The 22,869-nt window shown below is 46.8% G+C and overlaps 1 protein-coding gene across 8 annotated transcripts in view; it reads left to right on the top strand.

Moving 5' to 3' along the window:
- Window positions 1-22,573, top strand: part of LOC144763657 (N-acetyllactosaminide beta-1,3-N-acetylglucosaminyltransferase 2-like) — a 42,637-nt gene extending 20,064 nt beyond the window's left edge. For 4 of the 8 annotated variants that reach the window (XM_078649467.1, XM_078649461.1, XM_078649462.1 and 1 more), the window contains exons 2-3: window positions 19,181-19,368; window positions 19,706-22,573. In XM_078649467.1, the coding sequence (XP_078505593.1) occupies window positions 19,715-20,911 (1,197 nt within the window). In that variant the 5' untranslated portion in view covers window positions 19,181-19,368; window positions 19,706-19,714 and the 3' untranslated portion in view covers window positions 20,912-22,573. The remainder of the gene's footprint in view (window positions 1-19,180; window positions 19,369-19,705) is intronic. The other 4 variants (XM_078649464.1, XM_078649466.1, XM_078649465.1 and 1 more) reach the window with 1 other exon arrangement.
- Window positions 22,574-22,869: the final 296 nt, after the last annotated feature.

Here is a 22,869-nt window from a genome sequence, read left to right as displayed (position 1 = left end):
ATGGACATCGCTTGTTGGTCGAACCTGTGAAGGGGAATAGCCGTGCTGATGTCTGCTTTAATGCTTTGAAATTCTTCTTGCGTCTCCTCTGTCTACACGAAGGATGTTTTGTCTTTGAGAAGTTGGCGCAAGTGGTGCGTCTTTGTGGCGAAGTGTGGCACAAATTTACTATAGAACTCGGCCATCCCCAAAAAGAAGCAAACCTCTTCCTTGTTTTTCGGTGGAGGCGCATAGGGTATGGCTTTGGCATTGGCTTGTTTGGGCGTAATCCCTTGGTCACTGATCTCGTGGCCTAGGTAAGTAACTGAAGACATTCCAAAACCACATTTCTCCCATTCGGCAGTGAGTCCATTTCGTGCCAGGATGTGCAACACTGTGGACAGTTTCGCATCATGGTCTGCCCGGTTCTTGCCCATTATCAGGATGTCATCTCGAAAGTACTGTACCCCTTCTGTGTCGTTGAACAGCTGATGCATGAGCTTTTGAAAGACGGCTGCCGCCGACGCTGGTCCAAATGGCATCCTGCTAAATTGGTAGCACCCAAATGGGGTTATGAAGGAAGTCAGCTTGCGGCACGTATGATGTAAGGCTATTTGATGGTACGCCGAGGTAAGGTAGATGGTGGAAAACCATTTCACATCCTTGGTCTTGGCCAGCATTTAGTTTTTCCTTGGTAGCGGGAACTTTTCAACTTCTATGTTTTTATTCAGTTCTCTCAAGTCCACGCATAGGCTACCTTGCCATTGGGATTTCTGGCCAATATCAACGGTGCCAACCATTCTGCGCTGTTTATCGGCTTGATGATGCCGTTGTCCTCTAGCCGGTGCAACTCCAGCTGTACTGTCTCTTTTATTGCCAACGGGATGGTTCTCACTTTGTGGCACACGGGCTTGGCATCTGCTTTAAGGTCTATTTTGTGCATGAATTTTGACAATTTTCCTATTTTTCCTCCAAACACTGTGGGAAACTTCTCCTTCCATTTGGTGGCATAAGGTTGTCGCTCCGGGCTGGTCATCAGCACCTGCGTGATACCTCCCGGGTCCAGTTGTATGCCCAACGCGCCCTGGTCGACCCATCCTAAGACTGAGGGCCCTTTTTCAGCTACGTACAGCTTGCAGTTCGCTCTTCGTTCCTTGAACTCAAGTTGCAGGATTCGGTACACCACCATGGGGATGGGCTCACCTGTGAACGTGACTGGTCGAATGTCCGGAGGTTCCAGGTGTGGCCCTAGGTGTTGCTTGAAGTGGTCGTCCCACACCTTGCGTTGTATTATGGTGTACGGGGACCCTGAGTCTGCCACCATTTTTGTTTGTACTCCCCCTATTGACAGTTCACATTGTGGTTTCTTGGAGCGAGTGCAGTCGATGCCCAGTATGTGTTCTTCTATGCATAATACATTATCATCTTCTTCGTCCCCGTCTCCTTCATTGTCTGATTCTTGTGCGACGTACTTGACCGCTGGTCTTCTCTTCTTACGGCGACACACTTTCTCCAAGTGCCCCATGATTCCACAGAACATATATTTGGCGCGGAAAGCTGGGCAACGTTTATCATGGTCTGCATGGGCATAGCTCCCACACCTGTAGCACATGTTCCTGTCTCCACTTGTGGATTTCTTCACTGGTGATGGTCTGGGGACATATCAGGTCTGCGTCTTCGTGTTTCCTGCCTCTCCCTTGCTCCTGTCTGGTAGGCCTGCTTCTAAAACTTTGTTGACCATGGTCCTCGTGGTGTTCTCTCCTTTGCAGCCTCAGCACATCTTTTAGATAGTTCTGATTTTTTTCACCATGGCGATGACTTCCTTAAGGGATGCATCTCCATTGACCCATCGTTTTTCTTGGATCGAAGTGTTCGTTGTGGGCATGACTATTTGTTCCTTAATGAACTTGTTGTGTAAAGTGCCAAACATACCTGTGATTGCCAGTTTATTTAGTGCTGCTATACATTCATCTATAGACTCTCCCTCTTCCTGTTTTCTCTGTTGGAAGTTGTATCTGTCTATGGACGTGCACACCACCGGTCTATAGTGGTTGTCTAGGTCTTCGATCGCGTGTTGGAACACGTCGTCGTCATCAGCTTGTCGTGTTTTAGGTACTAGATTTCGTAAAACTCTGATGCCTTCGGGACCCAGATTATGGAGTAGTATCATCTTCTTTCTTTTGCTGGGAATCTCTCCTCCACTTTCATCTTCTAAAACCTATAAATAGTTCATGAAGTATTCCCTCCAATCTTCCCACTTCATTGAGGGTTCCCCTGTCCTGGGCAGGAAGGGGACCGGCTTTGTGAGCGAGGAGGCTTGGGGGCTCATCTCTGCTTGTCCCCCGGGAGCTCTTCTTCCCCTCTGGGACTCCCTGGCGCACTATACCTGTGCTGGCGTGGTGGGCTCTCTTGAGGCGCAGGTTCGCTACCTGCGCTGTGCCATGCTTGCTCCGCCAGGGCCACTGGCGGAATTGTCAGCTACCGCGAGCGTGGTGCCTGGTACTGCTGTGCAAATTCGAGTGTCTTGCTGCCACGCTTTACTAACCTCCTCCCGGGCTGCTGTACTCACTTTGGGCGCTGGTCCTGCTGCACGGGTATGCCCGTGTTTGGCGCGTCTCCCTGGCTGGTATTTATACACGCCTCTACCTGCACCTGTGGTCGTGTTGACCCATCCTCCGGTCACGGGGCGGTCACTGCGTGCGGTGGGCCGGTGTGGTGGCTGCGGCTGCTCTCCTCTGCTACGCTCTATACTCTTCGTGGTACCTGCCGTGAACCTCCTTTGCTTCCTCGTGGTCGTGGCTCTCTTCGGGTTGCCCTCGGGACGCAATGGTCCCCAGCAACGCTTTCGATCCCGACCTCGTCACCAATTAGTAGGAGTGGAAGGACCACTCAAGAAGAGGCGGAGACGTTATTGCAGGTAAAGTATTTATTCAACTTTAGGAGTAATAAGAGCGCCGGGACCCGCGTCCGCTATCTTCGCGGGCTACGCGCTAACTGCCGACATGGCGGTCACGCTCTACGTCATTACGTCACGGCGTATCGACTAGAGCGCGACACTACAGGCATACGTAATTATGTTAACCACCAAACGGAGACTAATGGCAGTGCAAATAATCAAAATTTTACCTAACTGGATATTGGGACTGTTGTAAATCCAGCTCCGCTTGCTGAAACTAACCCGAGGTGGCTGTGCTCAGATAGTTTAAATCCGAGGAACACGGACTTCGAATAAGGGCAGCAGGGCTTTGTAGTTCAATTAACCACAAGGCCAATCAGTGTATGGCTTGCTTTCATTAAATGCAACTTTTGTTTTAAAAGTTCAAAATCTGTACAAAGAATGTACTGGCGATCCTACGATTACAAAAATTGGAAATTTATGCTCTGGATAGTTCAGACATCTCATTGAGTCCTGATGTGGCACTGTTAAATTTAAGGATGAGGTAAGCCTCTTTTTGCAGCAGAATTCTCTCGAGGTCTCTGCCCCTCACAGTTGGTTTAATAACACACTTGCATGTAACATAACGAAAATGTGAAAGAAGGTCACGGTAACTACAGTCATGGGAAGACTATATTGTTACAGCGCATTACCTCTGCAGACAGCAGCAGCAGAGCCCCTGCACACCTGCCCACAGCATCATCGACAGGAAAGGGACGCCTTGGGTTGGTATACAAGGTTAACAGCATCACTGCCATCGTGAGGTAAAAGGATTGAGCTTTAGCATAAATGTGTGCCATGTTTACGTAAACGTTTTAACACCACAAGAGAAGTCAGTGGCTGGAGTAAAGAAACAATCATGATTTTACTGCATTGCCATGACAAGAACAGAGTTATATAAATCCTTTTTAACTGCAGTTTTTACAGGGTTCCAAATATAAAATGAAATGTCTGAAATTTTTTGTACCAGGGCTCGAAAAATCGAAAAGATTTTACTAGACCTGCAGGTCTAGTAACTTGAAAAATCTACTCGACCTAACTGTAATGTATTTGACCCATGAACTTGTCTCGACACGATTGTCACACAGTTCACTTTTCAAAATCCTCTAACTACAGTTATAGAAAGAAAAGTAAATGTAGGAAGACAAACTCACTTCTGACCTCTGTCTCTGAAAGCCAAACAAATGTGACAATATAACAAGATTTAAAGGCATCTTTATTGCTTAATTACTGTGTGAGCAAGCAGAACACCTATTGTCGGATCACAAGAAAGGGTGAGTAGGCCCTGAAAATAGCTTGCGGTGATTAAATCTGCTTCGCCATAGCGACTGGACAAGGGGATTTTTCGAGCCCTGTTGTAAGCTATTGTGAGTCAAGACATGTTCAGTTTAAAATCAAGGGTCAGGCGTGCTAATTTAAGGATCCTTTCGTAGAAGTTGGTCAAAATAAAATCTTCACATAATATTACAGGAACGCAGCTAAGTAAAGTTTGCTTTGAAACTAGGTAGAACATGCCTCCCTCTGCTTCTGTAAACTCTCTAAAATCCAGGAAATGCTTTTTTCCCCCTCAAAAATCTGCAGGCAGGGGAACTTGTTTGGGATGACTTCCGTTTCAAGTACCTGTCTACCCAGTTATGTAGACACAGCCTTAGTGTAGTGTGATGCTCTTCACAGGGGAGTCTACAGATTGAAGCACCCACAACAAAGGCACAAAGAGGTCTGAACTATCTGCACCTTGCTAAGCACAGCTACACGGCAAAGATGAGGAAAGAGACAAAGAAATGCTTTTATCTAAAAGACCCTTCTCACTCTGAACAACAGACTGAAGATCCACCTTTACCTCCTTCATTCAAGAAGTAGCAACATCACAGGAAGGACCTAATCAAATTTCTATAGGAGCCGTATCTCCTATGTCTTCACTTCACTGCCTAGGTCTCCTCCCTCCTGCATCCTGATACACTTACTCTGTCTGGAAAAACAAAATCACGCCCATCATGTACACAGAAATAGGTCCAGGATGTTCAAAATAGAACCCACAGACCTTCATCACTCTGCTTTGCTTATAAATACAATGCATATACTACAATAGTCACATACATAAAAACATGCACAACATACACCTGAATTGGATCCAGTGACAAAACAGAGTATAAATCTGACTGCATTGAAAAGATCTCCCAGCCAGTGACAAATGGCTCATTTTTAGTGAGGGAAAAAAACGTATTTACAGAATAATGAGGAAAAACCTTTAAATGAGACCTTTTCTTTTATTCTGTTCCAACTCCTCTTGTGCAGTGTACAGACCCTGTACCACAGTTAGGGTACCCTAGACTATGTTTAATAGGGATGCCCTAGGCTTGGCACACAATAGGCTGGGACTCTTAATGTTTATGAGACTAATCTGTTCATTCAGAGAAATCCAGAGCTTCATTTACACAGCTGAGTGCCTACAACCAATGGCCCATTTCCAAATATGTAAACGTCTTCCTAAAATCCTTTATTGAGCAGGTCCCATCGTATCTGAGAGATACGATGGACTTCATAAACAAAGTGGAAGGCCTTTAGCCAATTAACCCTGGTGTTAATTGGCTCGTTTCATTTGATGTTGTATCTTTGTATACACAAATCCTCCAGTATGAAGCCCTTGAACCATTGGAATCCTACTTGGTCACTAGGGAACAACCGCACCAGGTCCCCACTGAATTTATTCTTCAACTAGCATCAGTGGCTTTGAAAAAAAACTTTTTCAAATTTGAAGATAAGTTTATATCCAGACTATGGGGACCACTATGTGATGCCCTTTTGCGACTGAAATGACAGTCCTCTTCATGGCCAGGTTTGAAGAGAAGTTTGTTTTCGAGAATAATCCCTACAGACAACATCTGGCAAAATGGTACTGGTACATAGACGATATTTGGTGCCTTTGGGAGGGCACTGAAGCAATCTATCCCTCTTTTTGACAGGTTATACACCAGACGTGCAGATATCAAATTCACAATAACCAAGAGCAAGACTGAACATACATTTCTCGATGTGGAAGTCATGCCTATAAATGAAGAGTTGAGGACAACATTGCACCGCAAACCAACTGACAGAAACATGATCCTTCACTATAAAAGTTTACACCCCGGAACCTTCTGGATAACTTGCCATACGGGCAGTTATTAGGAATTAGAAGGAACTGCTCTAGGAATGAGGATTTCGATGTTCATGCCACTGCTTTTTGTGACCAACTAAGGGAAAGAGGCTACCCTAAGCGTCTATTGAAACAAGCCAAAAGATGTGCTTGGTTCACTCCCAGAGGTTGTCTTCTCTCTAAGAAGGGGAAAGAACCCATCTCCCAAATTGTGTGTGAGTCGACCTTCGGTCGACTCACACACAATTTGGTTAACCAAATGATTTTAATAAATTGCCATTTACTTCAAGATTTGGAATGTCCATTCAAAAGACCACTCTTTGCTATGAAGAGGGAACAGAGTATAGGTCAACAACTGGTTAGAGCCGATTGTACCATACTAACTAAAAAACAAAATCTTCGCTCTCAATGGAACTTGAAGCCAATAGGACACCATAAATGTGGTAATTGTGTGTCCTATGAGACAACGAGTGAAGGACCCGTGTTTGAGCATAACTTTATTAAATGAACTCACAGGATAATTTCGAATTGCAAAACTAAAATTATAGCTCATGGCATCACTTGTCCGTGTGGCAGGCTGTATATTGGTAAAACTAATCAAGAGTTTCGATCATGAATTGTGCAACAAAGGTCGAGAATTCGCACAAGAGTAATGTCCGCGCCGATGTTAAGTCACTTTGTAGAAGTTAACCACAGTGACAGAGATATGAAATGGACAGTCCTGTGAAAAATAGAGTCTCTGGGTGTGATAGGCCCCGGAAGGGGGCCCCCACTCACCCACGAGGATAGATCTGGATGGGGTCTATCGTGACCAAAGTCAGTATGAACGCTGCTCCACACTGAGGCCCAAACTGCAACCTATGGGTCTCCGAGGTACTGGAAATGGGCCCTGTAGGATCAGTCTGTCTCTCCCATAGAGGACGCCCTGGTAATGCTCTCCAGGACAGCCTTGCATTCATGGATGGTGACCTTGGGCTTGGCTTTGAAAGTTTCTTGCCCCTCTGTCTCCTCAACTGCGTCTCCCAGCGCCCTCCTCCTGCCCCGGCCTCGTCCGCGCTCCCTGCCTGAGACTCCGGCTGTGCGATCTTAAGGAGGCCACATGCTGCTTGAAGTGAACTGATCAGGTGAGTCTGACCTTCCCAGTCAAAAATTATACGGAAAGGGTGGCCCCAAGCATAGGAGATGCCAAGGCCACAAAGATGCAATGTCACTGGGCCAAATTATCGCCGCTTCTGGAGGGCGACAGTAGACAGGACCTGAAACAGTTGGAGGGAATGACCCCGAAAGCTAATGGAACCGGACTGTTTGCAGAATTCGTTCCTTCATGGGTAATCTGTGGACACAAGCCAGGATGTCCGGGAGGAGTCTGTTGGAAGCACGGGGAGACCGACCCGGTGTACACGGTCAAGGCATTTCTCAGAGATTGGTACATCTTTCAAGATCTATGCAAGGAGGGCCTGGACAAACTCCTCAACATCCCCTGCCTCTGCCTCTGCTGAGATCAGCACATTCTGAATACTCACATTGTTGCGTCTCAATCTATTCTCTAGGTCTTCAGCATGTGCCTGTAAGTCAATCTGTCTGTCAGAGAGGCAAATTATTTCTTGGCGGGGCAATTCAATTTCTTCACCATTAACGGTGTTGTTGGACTCCAAGGAGTCCACTCTATCTTCAATCTCTGTTACATCACCCCGGACACCCCTGCAAGTCCTTAGCCATGTCGTTCTTGATCTGCTGGAGGTCCAAAGGGAGCGTGAAACTTTCCAACCTGTGGGGCACTATACGGAATCGTCAGCACAGAGCTCGCCAGCAGGGACTCCCAAAGCATCTGGTTCCAAGGGAAACCACCAAGGGAGAACCCTCTGATTCACTACCGGCAGAGGGGTGCGCCACAACCTGGGCCACAGAGAAAGTGCTAGCAACCAGTTAAGCAGTAGGTCCCCTCACAGTCCGGTCCCACTGCCAGGACCCTTCCAGGCTCAGCCCCACACCGTCCTGCCACACACCGCCGCTGGAAACTAGAAGCCACTAGGTCGGCCCTCCCCCTAGGCCCTCACTAGGATCCACCAACTAATGCCTTCCTCCAGCAGTAAGGGCCGAGACTAGGGGGGAAGGGGATTGAGCCGCAGTCCTGTCACAGGGCCCTGGCCCCCTAGGCAGTCAAGGCAACGTAAAGAGCCTTCGTAAATGAGGGGGGTCGGCCTCAGGCGGGGTCCCCAACTGCTGATGAACTTCGGAGTGTCAACAGGGGGAGCACAGCGCTGCCCTCCCCAGGGGCCGTGGAACCAAGCTGCCAAATATATGGTGATGAGCAGGGGGGGGGGGGGGCGATCGCTTCCCCAGGAGGATCCGCCGTACCTTCAAAGTCTGGCGAGGAAGGCCAGGCGGCGCTGCCTCTCTGACGCCTCTATGCCCCACAGGAGATGCCAGTGACAACGCAGTTGCGGGTGGCTGCTCCGATAACGACCCTTCCTCCGTGGGCCGTTGCATGAGAAGCGGATGGGGATCAATGAGCAGGTGTGGACGATGAGGAGGCTTCACACTCCAACGGTCGGGCCTCCACTCCCTGGGCCAACACCGTTTTAGGCCCACCGAGCCACAGCAGATGGTGCGGCAAGCCCTGCCCTCTCGGGTCCTTGTGAGCCTGCTCAACAGTGCCGATGCTTCGTCCAAACCCCCGCGATGGGCTCCAAAATCCCCTCAGTGCCGCAACAGCAACATATGGGCCCCCGAGGATCCTGGGGCACAGCTCTGTAAGTGAAAAAAATCCAGGTCCGGAGCAGCTGCAAAGCACATCCGCTCACTCCACCATCTTGGCTACGCCCAGTGAGTCCCATTTCAGCACTCCAGCAAGCCTGGTTCACGTTGACACCATCTGTGCCTCTTGGCCACTTTCTCCTACCCTTTCTCTTTGGAACTGTGCGACTGTGCCCACAGACCACAGAGAATGAGCTTATTGGATGAGTATCATGTCTTTTTCTCTCTATTTGCCATCTTGCTGAGCAACCTGATCTTGGCTCACTTCAAACAGCCCTAGTTGTTTTCCGATCACTCATACTTTTATGAGTGAGTGAATGTATCGCATTGTATAGTACAACAACTGCCCAAAGGGTGTGCTGGCACTATATAGAAAAGACAGTGACATTATCTTAAGCCTGTTGAAATAACCACTTGACATTTGCTTCAGAGAGACAGGCTCTAATGCCTAGTGCGATTTCATTCCAAAATGTAACAAGCATTTTCAATGCAATAGGTCTTGCATTTGTGCGAGATTAAGCTATTGGCATTGTAAATGACAATGCCTTTTATTTATTTTTTTAAAAAGCAAAACAAAACAAAACAAAAAAGGCATTGTCATTTAGAATGCCAATAGCTCAAATTCTCGTAATTGCGAGACCTGTTGCATGGCAAATTCTTGTTTTACTTTCCTTGGCCTGAAGCTACCGGCCGACCCCCTGCTGTGTCCCCAGGATATTAGCTTGTTCTCCAGGTAGATGACATGACGAGCTGATGTGCAAAGCCTCGGTGCACAAGTGACACAGGTGTGGCTGCCCTGCTGTGTCCAGGCTTTGCTTAACCTACTGCAGTTGCATCAGGAGACGTGATCAGCACCATATCACGAGCACTGTACATATGTAACCCTTTTTTTAACCCTCTTCACCCAGTGACCCCATAATCTGCCATCTACATACACCGTCATTGTTGCCTGTGTCTGCCCCAAGCTATCTCACCTGCAAGCAGGTCAAACTCAACAGCGTTGTTATCCAGTGACCGTGTCCTGCGGCTGTGGTTAACCCCCAAGCTACCATGTCACTGCCAACTAGAAACTGTCCTTGTTAACTTCCCCGGGCTGTGTTTTTGTGCTGAAATAATAAATGTCTTGCACATGTGCTTGTTGGATAAAAGTACATTCACATTTTCCCAAACATGGTAATAAACACGAGTCTGTGTTGGTGAAACCCAAACTGTTCAATAGTTTGAGTACCGGCCCCAACCCCTGAGCTTGTCTGCTTGCCTTAACCTGTAATAATATCACTTGTTTGTACATCCTGAGACTACTCTGATACAGATAACTTGATCAAGTCCTGCTAACCATCTCTTAAAGAACAAAACGACAAGGTCCTGAGTGCAATGCGCTGTGAGTTAAACAAAAGCAGCACTAGACTAGGCTGCAGCCGGACGGCACAGGAGGCCCGGAGCAGCAGAGCCTGGGAGAGGGCGGCGGACAGCGGGCTCGGGATTACTGTGCAAAGGGCGCCATCTTCTGACCATTAGTTGCATCAGTATATTTATGTATTTGGTCATAATTTTTTCGGTTATCTCTCGCTGTTTCAAAGGGGATGTCATTGAAGTTGCTGGAATGATTAACAATTAACTGGACTATGCTGTCACATAGCTAAAGTTTTCGAGAGTCCGATAGTAGTTTAAGCGGAACCGCGGTTCGACCAAGCGCTTTCTAGCACGCATAGATGCAGGAACTTATTCAGCAAGGAAACAAACAAGTGCCCACCATTGCTGGAAGGCAGATGCTTGTTTATATTTGCATTGTGCTTTCACTTTAAGAGAAAGCGCGATGCAAATATAAACACTCGGCTGAGTGAAAACAGATGGCCCCCTAAAGATAAGAAATTGCTTTGCGACAGCCGCAAAGCAAACAACCCTGTCCAGATCGGCTGGACAAAAAGGCAAAAGGGTGGCAACCAAAAAAAGAAATTTCCAATGGCAGGTACCGTTTAGCATAAACGGTGACGCCAGCCAATGAAAAGGAGGGGAGGGGCTACTGAAATCTCCTTGCTCACAAGATGTCTCGCAGAGCGAGCAGCGCATTGCGCTGCAACGCTACGCGAGACCTAAAAACGAGAAACAAGAAAGAGCATCCTCCTTTTCAAATCCTACAAACACAGGGTTTTAGCAGCAACCTGTTGGATGATCTAAGCTATATATCATGTTTATAATGGTGAAATCCGTGCCTCAGATTTTTACGGCCTGTTCCATGAAAGGCCCTGCATGTTAACACCACTTCATTTTAAATAGATGCATTTTGAATGGGTAAGTAGTGCAGTTCTTTCAGGTGGTTTGCAACGGGCTGCTGACTCAGGATATTCAATAGTAACCTAACTGCAGCGTTTTGAACCATTTGCAATCAGTGTAACACACATTGAGGCAGACGCAGATATAGAATATTGGTATAGTCCAACTTTGTGGTGATTATTGAGTGGACAATGCTATAGCAAATGTTTTCAGGGAGCAGTTTCACAATTTGTATAAGAGAGCATAAAAGTCCAAAACAGGTTGATGTCACTGATCCAACTTGAGGGCAAAAAGACAGCTCATTATCGAATTTAATGCCTAGATTTCTGCCCATAGTCGCAAGTGAAGGTAGTTACCTAAATCAGTTGGCCATCCGAGGCCGTGCAGTGCCAAAACAAAAATGTAATTTTGTTCTGAATCTAGTTTCAGACAGTCTTTCCTCATCCAACCTGCCATCCTTGTGAGCTAGATTTAAACACCTCTTGAGGGGCGATGTTCACGTTCTGAAAAGAAAACATAAGCCGAGTGTCATTGCCAAATAATATCATCTTAATGCTGAAGGACTGGATGATTGTTGCAAGATGGTTCATCTATTCTTTGAGCAATGTAGGGCTCAGAGATGCGCTCACTGTTTCATCGTGTCTCAGTGGCTTGGAAAATGAGGAGAAAGGGGAAGGTGAACTGTCTGGTCCCTGTCTACTAAAAAGGATGAAGCCGAGGCAGAGTTTCACAATAGACTCCTACATCACCCACCCATTCAAACAAGATGGAGTGAGACACTGTGTCAAAGTTGGTCAGAAGGCCTAATAGTGCTAAGGTAACTGATTGGTCTAGGTCTTTGTTCATCTTGGCAAACTCAGATACTTCGATAAGTGCTGACTCGGTGACACAGCTGGGTTAAAAAACAGATTGAGTATAATGAAGGAGAACATGCTGCTCGAGATCTGAGGACAGTTGCTTGTTCACCTTATTTTAGAGCATTTTCGATGCAGCCGGTTGGGGTCTGCCATTAATTTTTTTTAAATAATGGAATAAGCTGCACCTGTTACATTTACAGTTACATGCACGTTGGCTGTCCTCAAAGAGAAATAAGTAATTCAATCTAAGGTTGACTACTGAAAGAGCTTTAGAGAGGTTATGCAGATGACAGGGGTCCAAAGGTGAGCCAGTACTGACCATACCGAACAGTTTTCTCTTATTCTTCCTGAGTGATCTGGCTGAATTCTGCTAGAGAAGGACCGGATTAAAGAGTAACAATGTTAGCCAAGTGGCCATCTGTCAGAGGAGCATCAAACTCAGTGTAGGTATTCTCTTTTTTATTGGGAAAGAAGTTGGAAAATTCTTCACAAAGATCAGCTGTTGGAATAGTCTCGTTGCAGGAAAAGAAAGGAGGATTTCAAAAACCTCTCTAAGGGTGTTTAACTTAGTCGAAATTTGTTCGGCAATGAACTTAGTTTGCCCTTCATTAGTACAGTTGTGTTCATTCACATTTCTCCTTACTGTAGCAATGCTGCAAGATCTAGGTTTAGGCATGTGTGGGTGTTTTTAATTTGCTGTTGAAAGGAGGGGAACTAGGGCCATATGTACGAACACATTTTTCCATAGACACAGAATGGGCAAAACCCTTTGATACATTTGGCCCCTAGAATCTTATGGGCTAGCCACCTAATAGTCTTGCTGTGTGGCCATGCCCTGAGTTGGGCCATCTCATAAGAGTAAGAGTTGGGCCATCACTTATCAGTACCTTCTTTTCATGAGCTACACATTTTGCCTGTAATAGTTAGTTCTTCGTTTTATACTCAATATACAGTTTTACGTTATGTATAATAAGTTCTGCTCTATATAGAAGGAGCCAGGGGAGGCTCGTAACTTTTGTAATTGTCAGGGTGCATAATAGTAAATGCTTACTGTGCACACTGCTTAATTAAACAAAAACAAACATTGATGTCTTAGGTTATTTGCAGGATTCCCAATTCAGTGGCACATGTTCAGCTGCAAATTGTTCACAATCCCCTCCCTACCGAAGTTGAATCCTCCTGCTTTATGCACTGCCTGGCTTTGAACATGTGCATGCAGGGCAATGCCATCCCAGTAAATCCGAGCTCTGCTCTCATGTTGCTTATAATACTAACCAGCATAAGTTAAGAGCAGTGCCAAGATTGGCTGTAGCAGGCAAACACAGCGCTCAATCGGAGATGAATGGTGCTGTCTCTCTTGCCTCACAGCTCCCAGATAGCAGTGATTGTGGAAGCTTGAACTGCGCATGTCATGCTGGCCACAGCAAAAACACTGGCCAGTCTGACATGTGCAATTCAGTTAGCTGTTTTTAAAATCAACCATGGCCCTAGTAAACTTTACTCAGAGATTGGGAAGAAGACCGCCCGAGGAGATGATTCGCATCTACAAGGCTAAATGTATTAGTACTGCCATCTACCGGGCCAGGGTGTGGGGCTACGTTCAGGCGGAAGCTCTTCAAAAAGTGGAGAACAGCTTTTTGAGGTTTCTCCTCGCTGTTCCCCAGGGTACATCTACATTCAGTTGCCACTTAGAACTAGGCTTGCCATACATCATTGATATTATAAAGATACAGCCTATTCTTTTGTGGCACCACCTTTGGACATCAAATAAGCTAGCTTTTACCCAAAGAATCCTAAAGGACTGTCTTCTGCTTTTAAAATATTAGTAAGATTGGCTGGCTCCGATATGTCAAGAAGTTTTTTTACGATCTGGGTCTAGAGCAATTTTACCACAGCCCTCTAGAATTGGAACAGCTCTCTAGGAAAACGTTACAAAATCAATGTTTAACCCCCTTAGCGGATCTTCGGGTGGTAGCTGAATTCAACAAAATCTCGGCTCAGCATTCCCTGTTGACCCAAACCTCCTCAGAGATTCAGCCTTATTTAACATGGAATTTAAGCAGTTATGACAGATTTCTGTTGACTCGGTTTTGGCTTAACACTTTCTACCGATTCATTACTTTTCCAACTGTAAACGATTGGTCACAGCTGCTATGCCTATGCCCTTGTGATGGCATTTCCCCTCAATCTCTTTTACATCTGTCCCTTTTCTGTAAATTGTACATTGTACACTGATGGCTAACACCAATCTTAAAAACTCTGGGGCTACGCCAATGTTGTCCAGCTTTCTTGGTACTCCAACTTTTGGAGTCTGATTTTCTAGCTCTAAATATAGCCAGGTTTTTAAAAAATGTTATTCGTCACAGAACTAACTTATCACCGAAGCCTGTTGCGCTGGAATCCTTTGCTGCATAATTTTTTTGGTTTTTTTTGGGGGGGGGGGAATTTCAAATGATCCTGTATTGTATCTAATGTACTTTTAAGAAATAATACATGTTTTTTTAAAATCAAATGTATTAATATGATATGTATGTACTTTTATGGTTTTCTCCTAATTCAAACCGAATAAAGTAAACAACAACAACAGTTAACTGTGTCCCAGTCAATTAGTCCTAGCATATGCTGAAACATACCTTCTGCTTTGCGGGAAAGAGAGCTCCGTGGCTGCTTCCTTAAAGGAAGCAAAAAAATGACGGTATGACCGACCATGGGTGTCCGCAGGGGGGGACAAGAGGGGGCGCTTGCCCCCCCCTGGATCCAGGCCCGGTTCTAGAGGATGGGCCCACATACCTGGGCCGACTTTCCTGCTGGGGCAACACCTGAAAGGCTGCTACAGCCCGAGTGTGAGTCCCAGCAGGTCACAGAGTCAGCCGTTCCATTGTCATGGGCAGAATGACAATGGGCCGGCAGAGGAGACACAGCATGGCGCATCTCCTCCCATCCCAGGCCTCAGGAGATAACGCTGAGTTCTTGGGGAGCTGCTGATGCTTTCAAGCAGCGCAATTAGCAAGTCTTTGGCAGGGGACGTGAGCTTTAGTCCCTCACAGCAGGCCACAACGATTAGATAAAAAGCTAAGGGGTGCGGGTGAACGGCGTCGTTTGGGGAGCGGGGTTAGTGCCAACATTTTTAGTTTAAAAACTGTGAAGTGACAGACCGGATTGAAAAGTTTCATTCTCATGAATTTGTGCAATGGGGAAAGTGCTGTATACAGCTAAGAGTAAAAAAACTCCGGGAAAAAAAAGTAAGGACTGAAATAACTACATTTAAAGAACAATATGACTAAGAGTGGAAAAAAATGAAAATTCGATTTTGACAATATTGTAGTGGGAAAATGTATTTAACCCTCCATGTTGAGGCCAAGTGAGACATAAGAGCAGAGGAGAGATATAGAGAGAGACAGAGCCAAAAGGAAAAATAAGAGACGGAGTGGGGAGAGGAAAGAGGGAGAAATGATTGACGAGAGAAGATAGTAAAAGAGGCGAGGGGGGACATTATTATACATAAGCACAATGATGCAGGGAGACAGAGGGAGACAGACCGAGAGAGAGGGAAAGATAAGGGAGACCGAGAGAGAGAGAGACCGAGAGAGGGAGACCGAAAGAGATGGAGACCGAGAGGGAGGGAGACCGAGGGAGGGAGACAGAGGGGGGGGAGACAGAGGGGGGGAGACAGAGGGAGGGAGGCAGAGGGACGGAGACTGAGGGACGGAGACTGAGGGACAGAGACAGAGACACACAGAGGGAGACAGAGAGAGAAAGAGACCGATAGGGTGGGGGACAGAGGGGCAGAGAGAGAGAGGGAGGGAGACAGAGGGCAACAGACAGAGGGAGGGCGTGATAGAGGGAGGGAGACAGACAGGGAGAGAGACAGACAGAGGGAGGGAGACAGAGAGACAGGGAAACACAGAGAGAGGAAGACAGAGAGAGGAAGACAGAGAGAGGGAGACAGCGGGAGGGAGACAGACAGAGAGGGAGAAATAGAGAGAGGGAGACAGAGAGGGAGGGAGGCAGAGGGAGGGAGGGTGAGGGAGGGAGACAGAGGGAGGGAGGGAGGGAGAGGGAGGGAGACTGAGGGACGGAGACTGAGGGAGGGAGACAGAGAAAGACAGAGGGAGACTGAGAGAGAGGGAGAAAGATAGGGCAGGGGACCGATAGGGCAGGGACAGAAGGAGCGAGAGAGAGAGAGAGAGGGAGGGAGACAGATGGAGGGAGACAGAGGGCAACAGAAAGAGGGAGGGGGCGACAGAGGGAGGGAGACAGATAGAGGGAGACAGACAGAGACAAACAGAGGGAGGGAGACAAAGAGAGGGAGGGAGACAGAGGGAGGGAGACAGAGGGAGGGAGACAGAGGGAGACAGAGAGAGGGAGACATAGAGAGAAGGAGACAGAGAAGGAGGGAGACAGAGGGAGGGAGACGGAGGGAGACAGAGGGAGGGAGACAGACAGAGGGCGACAGACAGAGGGCGACAGACAGAGGGAGTGAGACAGAGGGCGGCAGACAGGGGCGATAGACAGAGGGCGACAGACAGAGGGCGACAGAGAGAGGGAGGGAGTTAGAGGGAGGGAGACAAAGGGAGTGAGACAGAGAGAGAGCCATGGAGACAGAGGGAGGGAGACAGGGAGACAGATTAAGGGAGACAGACATAGACAAACAGAGGGAGGGAGACAAACAGAGGGAGGGAGACAGAGAGAGGGAGGGAGACCGAGAGACAGGAAGACAGTGGGAGGGAGACAGAGGGAGGCAGACGGAGACATAGAGGGAGACATCGAGAGAGGGAGATAGGGAGGGAGACTGAGGGACGGAGACTGAGGAAGAGAGACAGAGACAGACAGAGGGAGACAGAGAGAGAGGGAGACAGGGTGGGGACAGATAGGGCGGGGGACAGAGGGAGAGAGAGAGAGAGGGATGGAGACAGAGGGAGGGGGCAATAGCGGGAGGGAGACAGATTGGGAGAGAGACAGACAGAGGGAGGGAGACAGACAGAGGGAGGGAGACAGAGAGAGGAAGACAGAGAGAGGGAGACAGGGAGGGAGACAGACAGAGAGGGAGACATAGAGAGAAGGAGACAGAGGGAGGGAGAAGGAGGGAGACAGAGAGAGGGAGACAAGGGGAGGGAGGCAGAGGGAGACAGACGGAGGGAGGCTGAGGGAGGGAGACACAGACAGACAGAGGGAGGCTGAGAGAGAGGGAGACAGATAGGGCAGGGGACAGATAGGGCGGGGTACAGAGGGGGAGAGAGAGAGAGAGAGAGAGGGAGGGAGGCAGATGGAGGGAGACAGATGGAGGGAGACAGAGGGCAACAGAAAGAGGGAGGGGGAACAGAGGGAGGGAGACAGACAGGGAGACAGATAAAGGGAGACAGGCAGAGACAAACAGGGAGGGAGACATACAGAGGGAGGGGGACAGACAGAGGGAGGGAGACAGAGAGGGAAATAGAGAGAGAGAAAGACAGAGAGAAGGAGACAGAGGGAGGGAGACAGAGGGAGACAGAGGGATGGAGACATAGAGAGAGGGAGACATAGAGAGAGGGAGACAGAGAGGGAGGGAGACAGAGGGAGGGAGGGAGACAGACAGAGGGAGACAGACAGAGGGAGACAGACAGAGGACGACAGACAGAGGGCGACAGACAGAGGGCAGGAGACAGACAGGGGTGACAGACAGAGGGCGACAGACAGGGAGGGAGACAGAGAGAGAGATGGAGACAGAGGGAGGGAGACAGACCGAGGAAGACAGACAGAGGGAGACAGACAGAGGGTGACAGACAGGGGTGACAGACAGAGGGTGACAGACAGGGAGGGAGACAGAGGGAGGGAGACAGAGAGAGAGATGGAGACAGAGGGAGGGAGGGAGACAGACAGAGGAAGACAGACAGAGGGAGACAGACAGACAGAGGGCAACAGACAGACAGAGGGCAACAGACAGACAGAGGGCGACAGACAGAGGGCGGGAGACAAAGAGAGGGAGACAAAGGGAGTGAGACAAAGGGGGTGAGACAGAGAGGGAGAGAGAGAGGGGGAGGGAGACAGACAGACAGAGGGCGACAGACAGAGGGTGACAGACAGAGGGAGGGTGACAGAAAGAGGGAGGGCGGAGACAGACAGACAGAGGGAGGGAGAGAGAGGGGGAGGGAGAGGGAGAGAGAGGGAGGGAGAGAGAGGGAGAGAGAGAGAGGGAGGGAGAGAGAGGGAGGGTGAGAGACAGGGAGAGAGACGGAGGGAGGGAGGGAGAGAGGGAGGGAGAGGGATGGAGACAGGGAGAGAGACAGAGGGAGAGAGGGAGATAGAGAGGGAGAGAGAGGGAGGGAGAGGGAGGAAGAGGGAGGGAGAGAGAGATAGACAGAGTGAGTGAGACAGAGGGAGACAGAGAGAGGGAGAGGGGGAGATAGAGAGAGGGAGGGAGACAGAGAAAGAGGGAGGGAGACAGAGAGAAAGGGAGGGAGACAGAGAGAGAGGGGGACAGAGAGAGAGAGAAAGAAAGATGTGTGTATGCCGGGTCTGGTGGCTCAGCGGACGAAGGCGTCCGCTGCAGGGACCTGTGTTCAACCTCATGGTCATAGTTTTTTTGTTGCTCTAGCCCCACCCCCCTCCCTCACTGACCCCGCCCCCCGGTGCGGCCCTCGGCCACAAACCACACTGTAAATTTGGCTCCCGAGAGAAAATTTGTGAGTACCCATGCTCTAGAACCGCATCAACGAGATTTAGAATGTTTTTGTTTTTTCCGGTCATTTTTAGTTTTTCCCTCTTTTTTATTACTTGCCAGGTTGTCTGCTGTGGCGCCTCACAAGATTTTTCTCTTCCCCCTATGGGTTTCTTTGTTTATTTAAGCTCTTTGTCTTATTAGATTTTTTTTAATGTATTTAATACTTGTGCTCAATCATGTCGGAGTATGGTGATGAAGTTAAAATGTTGCCCCCCCCCCCCCCTGGAAACATTTCTGCGGTTGCCAGTTTTTAAAGGAAAAATATTAATAATGAGTGTGTCTGGGATGTACTGGCAAAAAGAGGGAGGGAGGGGCGGGGTCAACGCCCCAAAGATCCTATGAAGCAGCTGTGCCGTGCCAATATTCTATGGTGAACTGCTCCTATTATGTAAGTGGATTACGGATAGAATAATGTTTTAATTCACGAGCTCGCAGTTCTTTGCAATGGCACCTGCTATTTGGTCTTCTTGTACGTATAATTCGTTTACAGACCACAATACATTTGTAGTGCTTGGTTTGATTCTTATTTATGTATTTTACAGAGTTGTAAAGTGCCTACACAGCTGTGAAACTATATCAGAACCCGGGAGTGGAAGGAGAAAGTCCATAGAATAAACCCACTGGGCCACAGGATAAAGTTGTCAGATGTCACAAGGATCCGCAGGCAGAGCAGACACAGCTGTATTTCAACAGCTCCTCTGGGCTTCATGTATTCTGGTTCCAGTTAGAGGTGAGGCTCGCGAGAGTTGTACATAGTAGAGCCCTATGTATGATTGTACAGGGAGTTCCCCATAACATTTGTACTTTTTTAAAGATGGACAGTCAGTTTCAGGAAGCCACCCTCGCCGTCTGGTCCTGTGTTCAAAATCTGAAAATTGCTTTAACGAATCTGTAAACACAAATTAGAAAAATATGCAAATAAAATAAAAGTGAACGTGGTTCAATATGTTGTGATTTGAACCTCTGTTGTAGTCTGTAAAAATCATTGAATATGAAATTTATATGAAAGTATCAACAATTTTAAAAATTCGCACATTAACCTACTTTTTTATCTTGTTTTTTTTTAGGTATGAGAAATGATTGCAGTTTGTAGAAGGTTTAAAATGCTGGGAAGTTTGATTATGGTAAATATCGTTATCTATTTAATTATGGCAATCTCAAAAAGTGGCAACCAAGAGAAAAAAGAGAAACGTCAAAATATAGTAGTGCCACATAGAAAGTTCTGGAAGAAGTTTTCCCGAAACAAAGGCTACTGGAATGAAGAACAACTTAAGCTTGACAGGTTGTGGAACCCTATTTTGGCATTCATGGACAGCATGACTGTTGAAGAAAGTTTGTCTCTGAATGGAAAGCTTGGGCGTTCATGTGATGCAGATTCAGCAGTTAAAGCAGATGTGAAGGATTTTGCAAAGCTGCCAGAGAGATTCAAGGACTTCTTATTATACATGAGGTGCAGGAACTATTCATTGCTGATTGATCAACCCCACAAGTGTAACAATAAACCCTTTTTACTGCTGGCTATAAAATCTGTTATCCAACATTTTATCCGAAGACAAGCAATAAGGGAATCTTGGGGAACAGAAGTAAGCGTTGGTCATTTAAAGGTGGTAACGGTGTTCTTGTTGGGAAAAATGCCAACCGATGATTACTTTCCAGATCTTTCCAACATAGTGAAATACGAAAGTGAAACGTATAAGGACATTTTACTTTGGAATTATAGAGACACATTCTTGAATTTGACCATAAAGGAGGTTTTGTTCTTGAAGTGGGTCAGTGATTCCTGTGCTGATGTCCAATTTATTTTTAAAGGTGATGATGATGTTTTTGTGAATACCCACCTGATGCTGGACTACTTGAAAAACGTATCTATGGACAGAACAAGTGATTTATTTATTGGCGATGTAATAGAAAAAGCCAATCCTGTCAGGAATAGAAAATTGAAGTACTTCGTCCCAGAAAGTGTATATGAAGGTTCATACCCTCCATACGCAGGTGGTGGTGGTTTTTTGTTCTCTGGCAAACTGGCCCTTAGATTATATAATGTAACACACAAGATCCTTCTCTATCCAATTGATGATGTTTATACTGGCATGTGCCTTAGGAAGATTGGGCTTAGGCCAGAAAAACATGATGGATTCAAAACGTTTGATATTGGTGAAAAGCAAAAAAAGAACGTTTGCTCATACAAAAACTTAATGTTAGTACATAGCAGAGCTCCTCAAGAGATTATTAAGATCTGGACCTTTTTGCAAGATCCACACCTAAAGTGCTAAGGTGCAAAGTACATTTTTGTATCATGCTCTATATAGCCTTAGGAGTATAGAATGTTTCCAAAGATAATTTTTACATGCAACTAGACAACTGATGTAATGAGACATGCCAAAAGAAATTCAAGCAGTGCCCTTGAATGCGTATGCTATGCATTTTTTTCTTCCTTACGTTTAATCTTTGCTGAGATATACACGTTCTTGTCATTATTACTGCTGTTTCAAAAAGTTGCCTTTATAGTGACCACGTTATGATTTGGTCCAGGCTTATTTTCTTTATGCACAAAAGGCAGCAGGTGACTGTCTGGAAAAAGTCATCTACCCTTCACACATTTAAGTGAGGTTGTCTTGTTTCTGTGTCCATGGCCCTGTCTTCTATTTCAGACTCACCATGCATTTATACCTCCTGCACTTAGAAGTGCAACTGCCTGTGTGCGGCTTGTGGTAAAGGAGAGATTTGAGAGTCACTTAGTCAACGAGTAGTACCTCCTTCCCATTCCACCTGTGTCTTCATTTTACCTGCTTGGACAGGCTGCAGGGAGACTCCCCGTCACCAGCTGCCTTTTACGTCATACTCATATCCCCTCTAACTCGTATGCCTCTTCCTACCCTGGTGGTGTTCCTATATGCCAGCTGGTCCTCCCTTACTTTATTCACTGTTTCTCGGAGATGGTCTTAAGGCTGTAGCAGTGGCGGCTCCTCCGCCCCACCCCTCCCCCCTTGCTGCGTGACCCCTGGCCTCGCCACCCGCGAGCTATTCTGGCCGTCACTGGCCTCTAGTAAAGCCCCAAGTCACCAGCTACTCCTGAATCTTTGTAAGGGTCCGAGTTTGTCTATTTTCTTATTAATTCTGACAATTGATTTTCCATTTCCATTTGTACATTACTCCATTTATGATTGTTATTGCAGTTGCAATTAGCAGCAAACTAACCCCTAATACAGCATCTAACATTGGCCATGTTGCAGCTGTGGTTTACGGTAGTGTTTTGCCGTCTAGGTGTGGGTCATTGTACTCTGACCCCAGACTGTCTGACGGGTTGTTCATTCACTTGATCAAGTAAACAGCTTTGCCCTCGTTCATGGTTGGGAAGCAGTGTCCAACTGCTCATTCAAGGGGCCCTTAACGAGCTCAGTTGAGAATCAACAACAGATAGATGTCCCTTTCAAGGGGACAGAAAAAATCCAGGAGGATTATGGAATAGCTTTGCCTTTGTCCATACACCTAGAGCCTGAGTGGGACCTGAGATTTAAATCAGTTGATAACAGTAGACGGTTTGCCTGCTCATTAGTTGGGACTGCAGAGAAGAGGGCAAGGGGTGATGGAATTCTACCTCATTTGCCAGTTTAACTGATGCTTCCTAAAGGTATGTGCGCGTTTCCGTTTCTTTTTAGCTAGTATACCTTTGGTGTGTAAAATGTTACACGTTCTTGAATATTTACTGCATGACATCTGCCTTCTGTGTGCCGTCCTTTGTTGGTAATGCCAGCGCTGGACTGTGTAAGTGCAAGAGGCTATATTAAACTTTGATTTGTGTTCTATTGTATTAACATAACATATATATTCTGTAAGGGAGAACTGTATTTTCTCAACCGAAGATTGTAATACCAAGTTAGCACTACAAATACCCAACCCAGTGCCTTTGTTAATATTAAATGTTAAAAACATCATTGTTTTAACTTTTCCAGTCTATCATTTTAATCCGCTCTTAACGTGCTCTCCCTTTATTTTGAACCAAGTGCGAACACTTATACTCAGAGGCTCCCTCTGTATACTAAAGTTCTCGAAATTATGTGTCATTGGACCATTTTTCTCACAACATAAAATCAACCCCAGTGTGCTCTTTGCTGCAGTATTTTATATTAAGTTTCTTAACTATAAATAAATGTTAATCCTTATGAAGGGGTTATGTTGGTAAATCACCTTTCACCAATCCATAAGAACACCCTGCCATTACTAATACCAG

The sequence above is a fragment of the Lissotriton helveticus genome, chromosome 6 (assembly GCF_964261635.1).
Source record: "Lissotriton helveticus chromosome 6, aLisHel1.1, whole genome shotgun sequence".
In the NCBI taxonomy this organism is placed as follows: Eukaryota; Metazoa; Chordata; class Amphibia; order Caudata; family Salamandridae; genus Lissotriton; species Lissotriton helveticus.
Note: the sequence above shows the minus strand (reverse complement) of the source record. Positions and strands in the feature narration are given on the sequence as shown.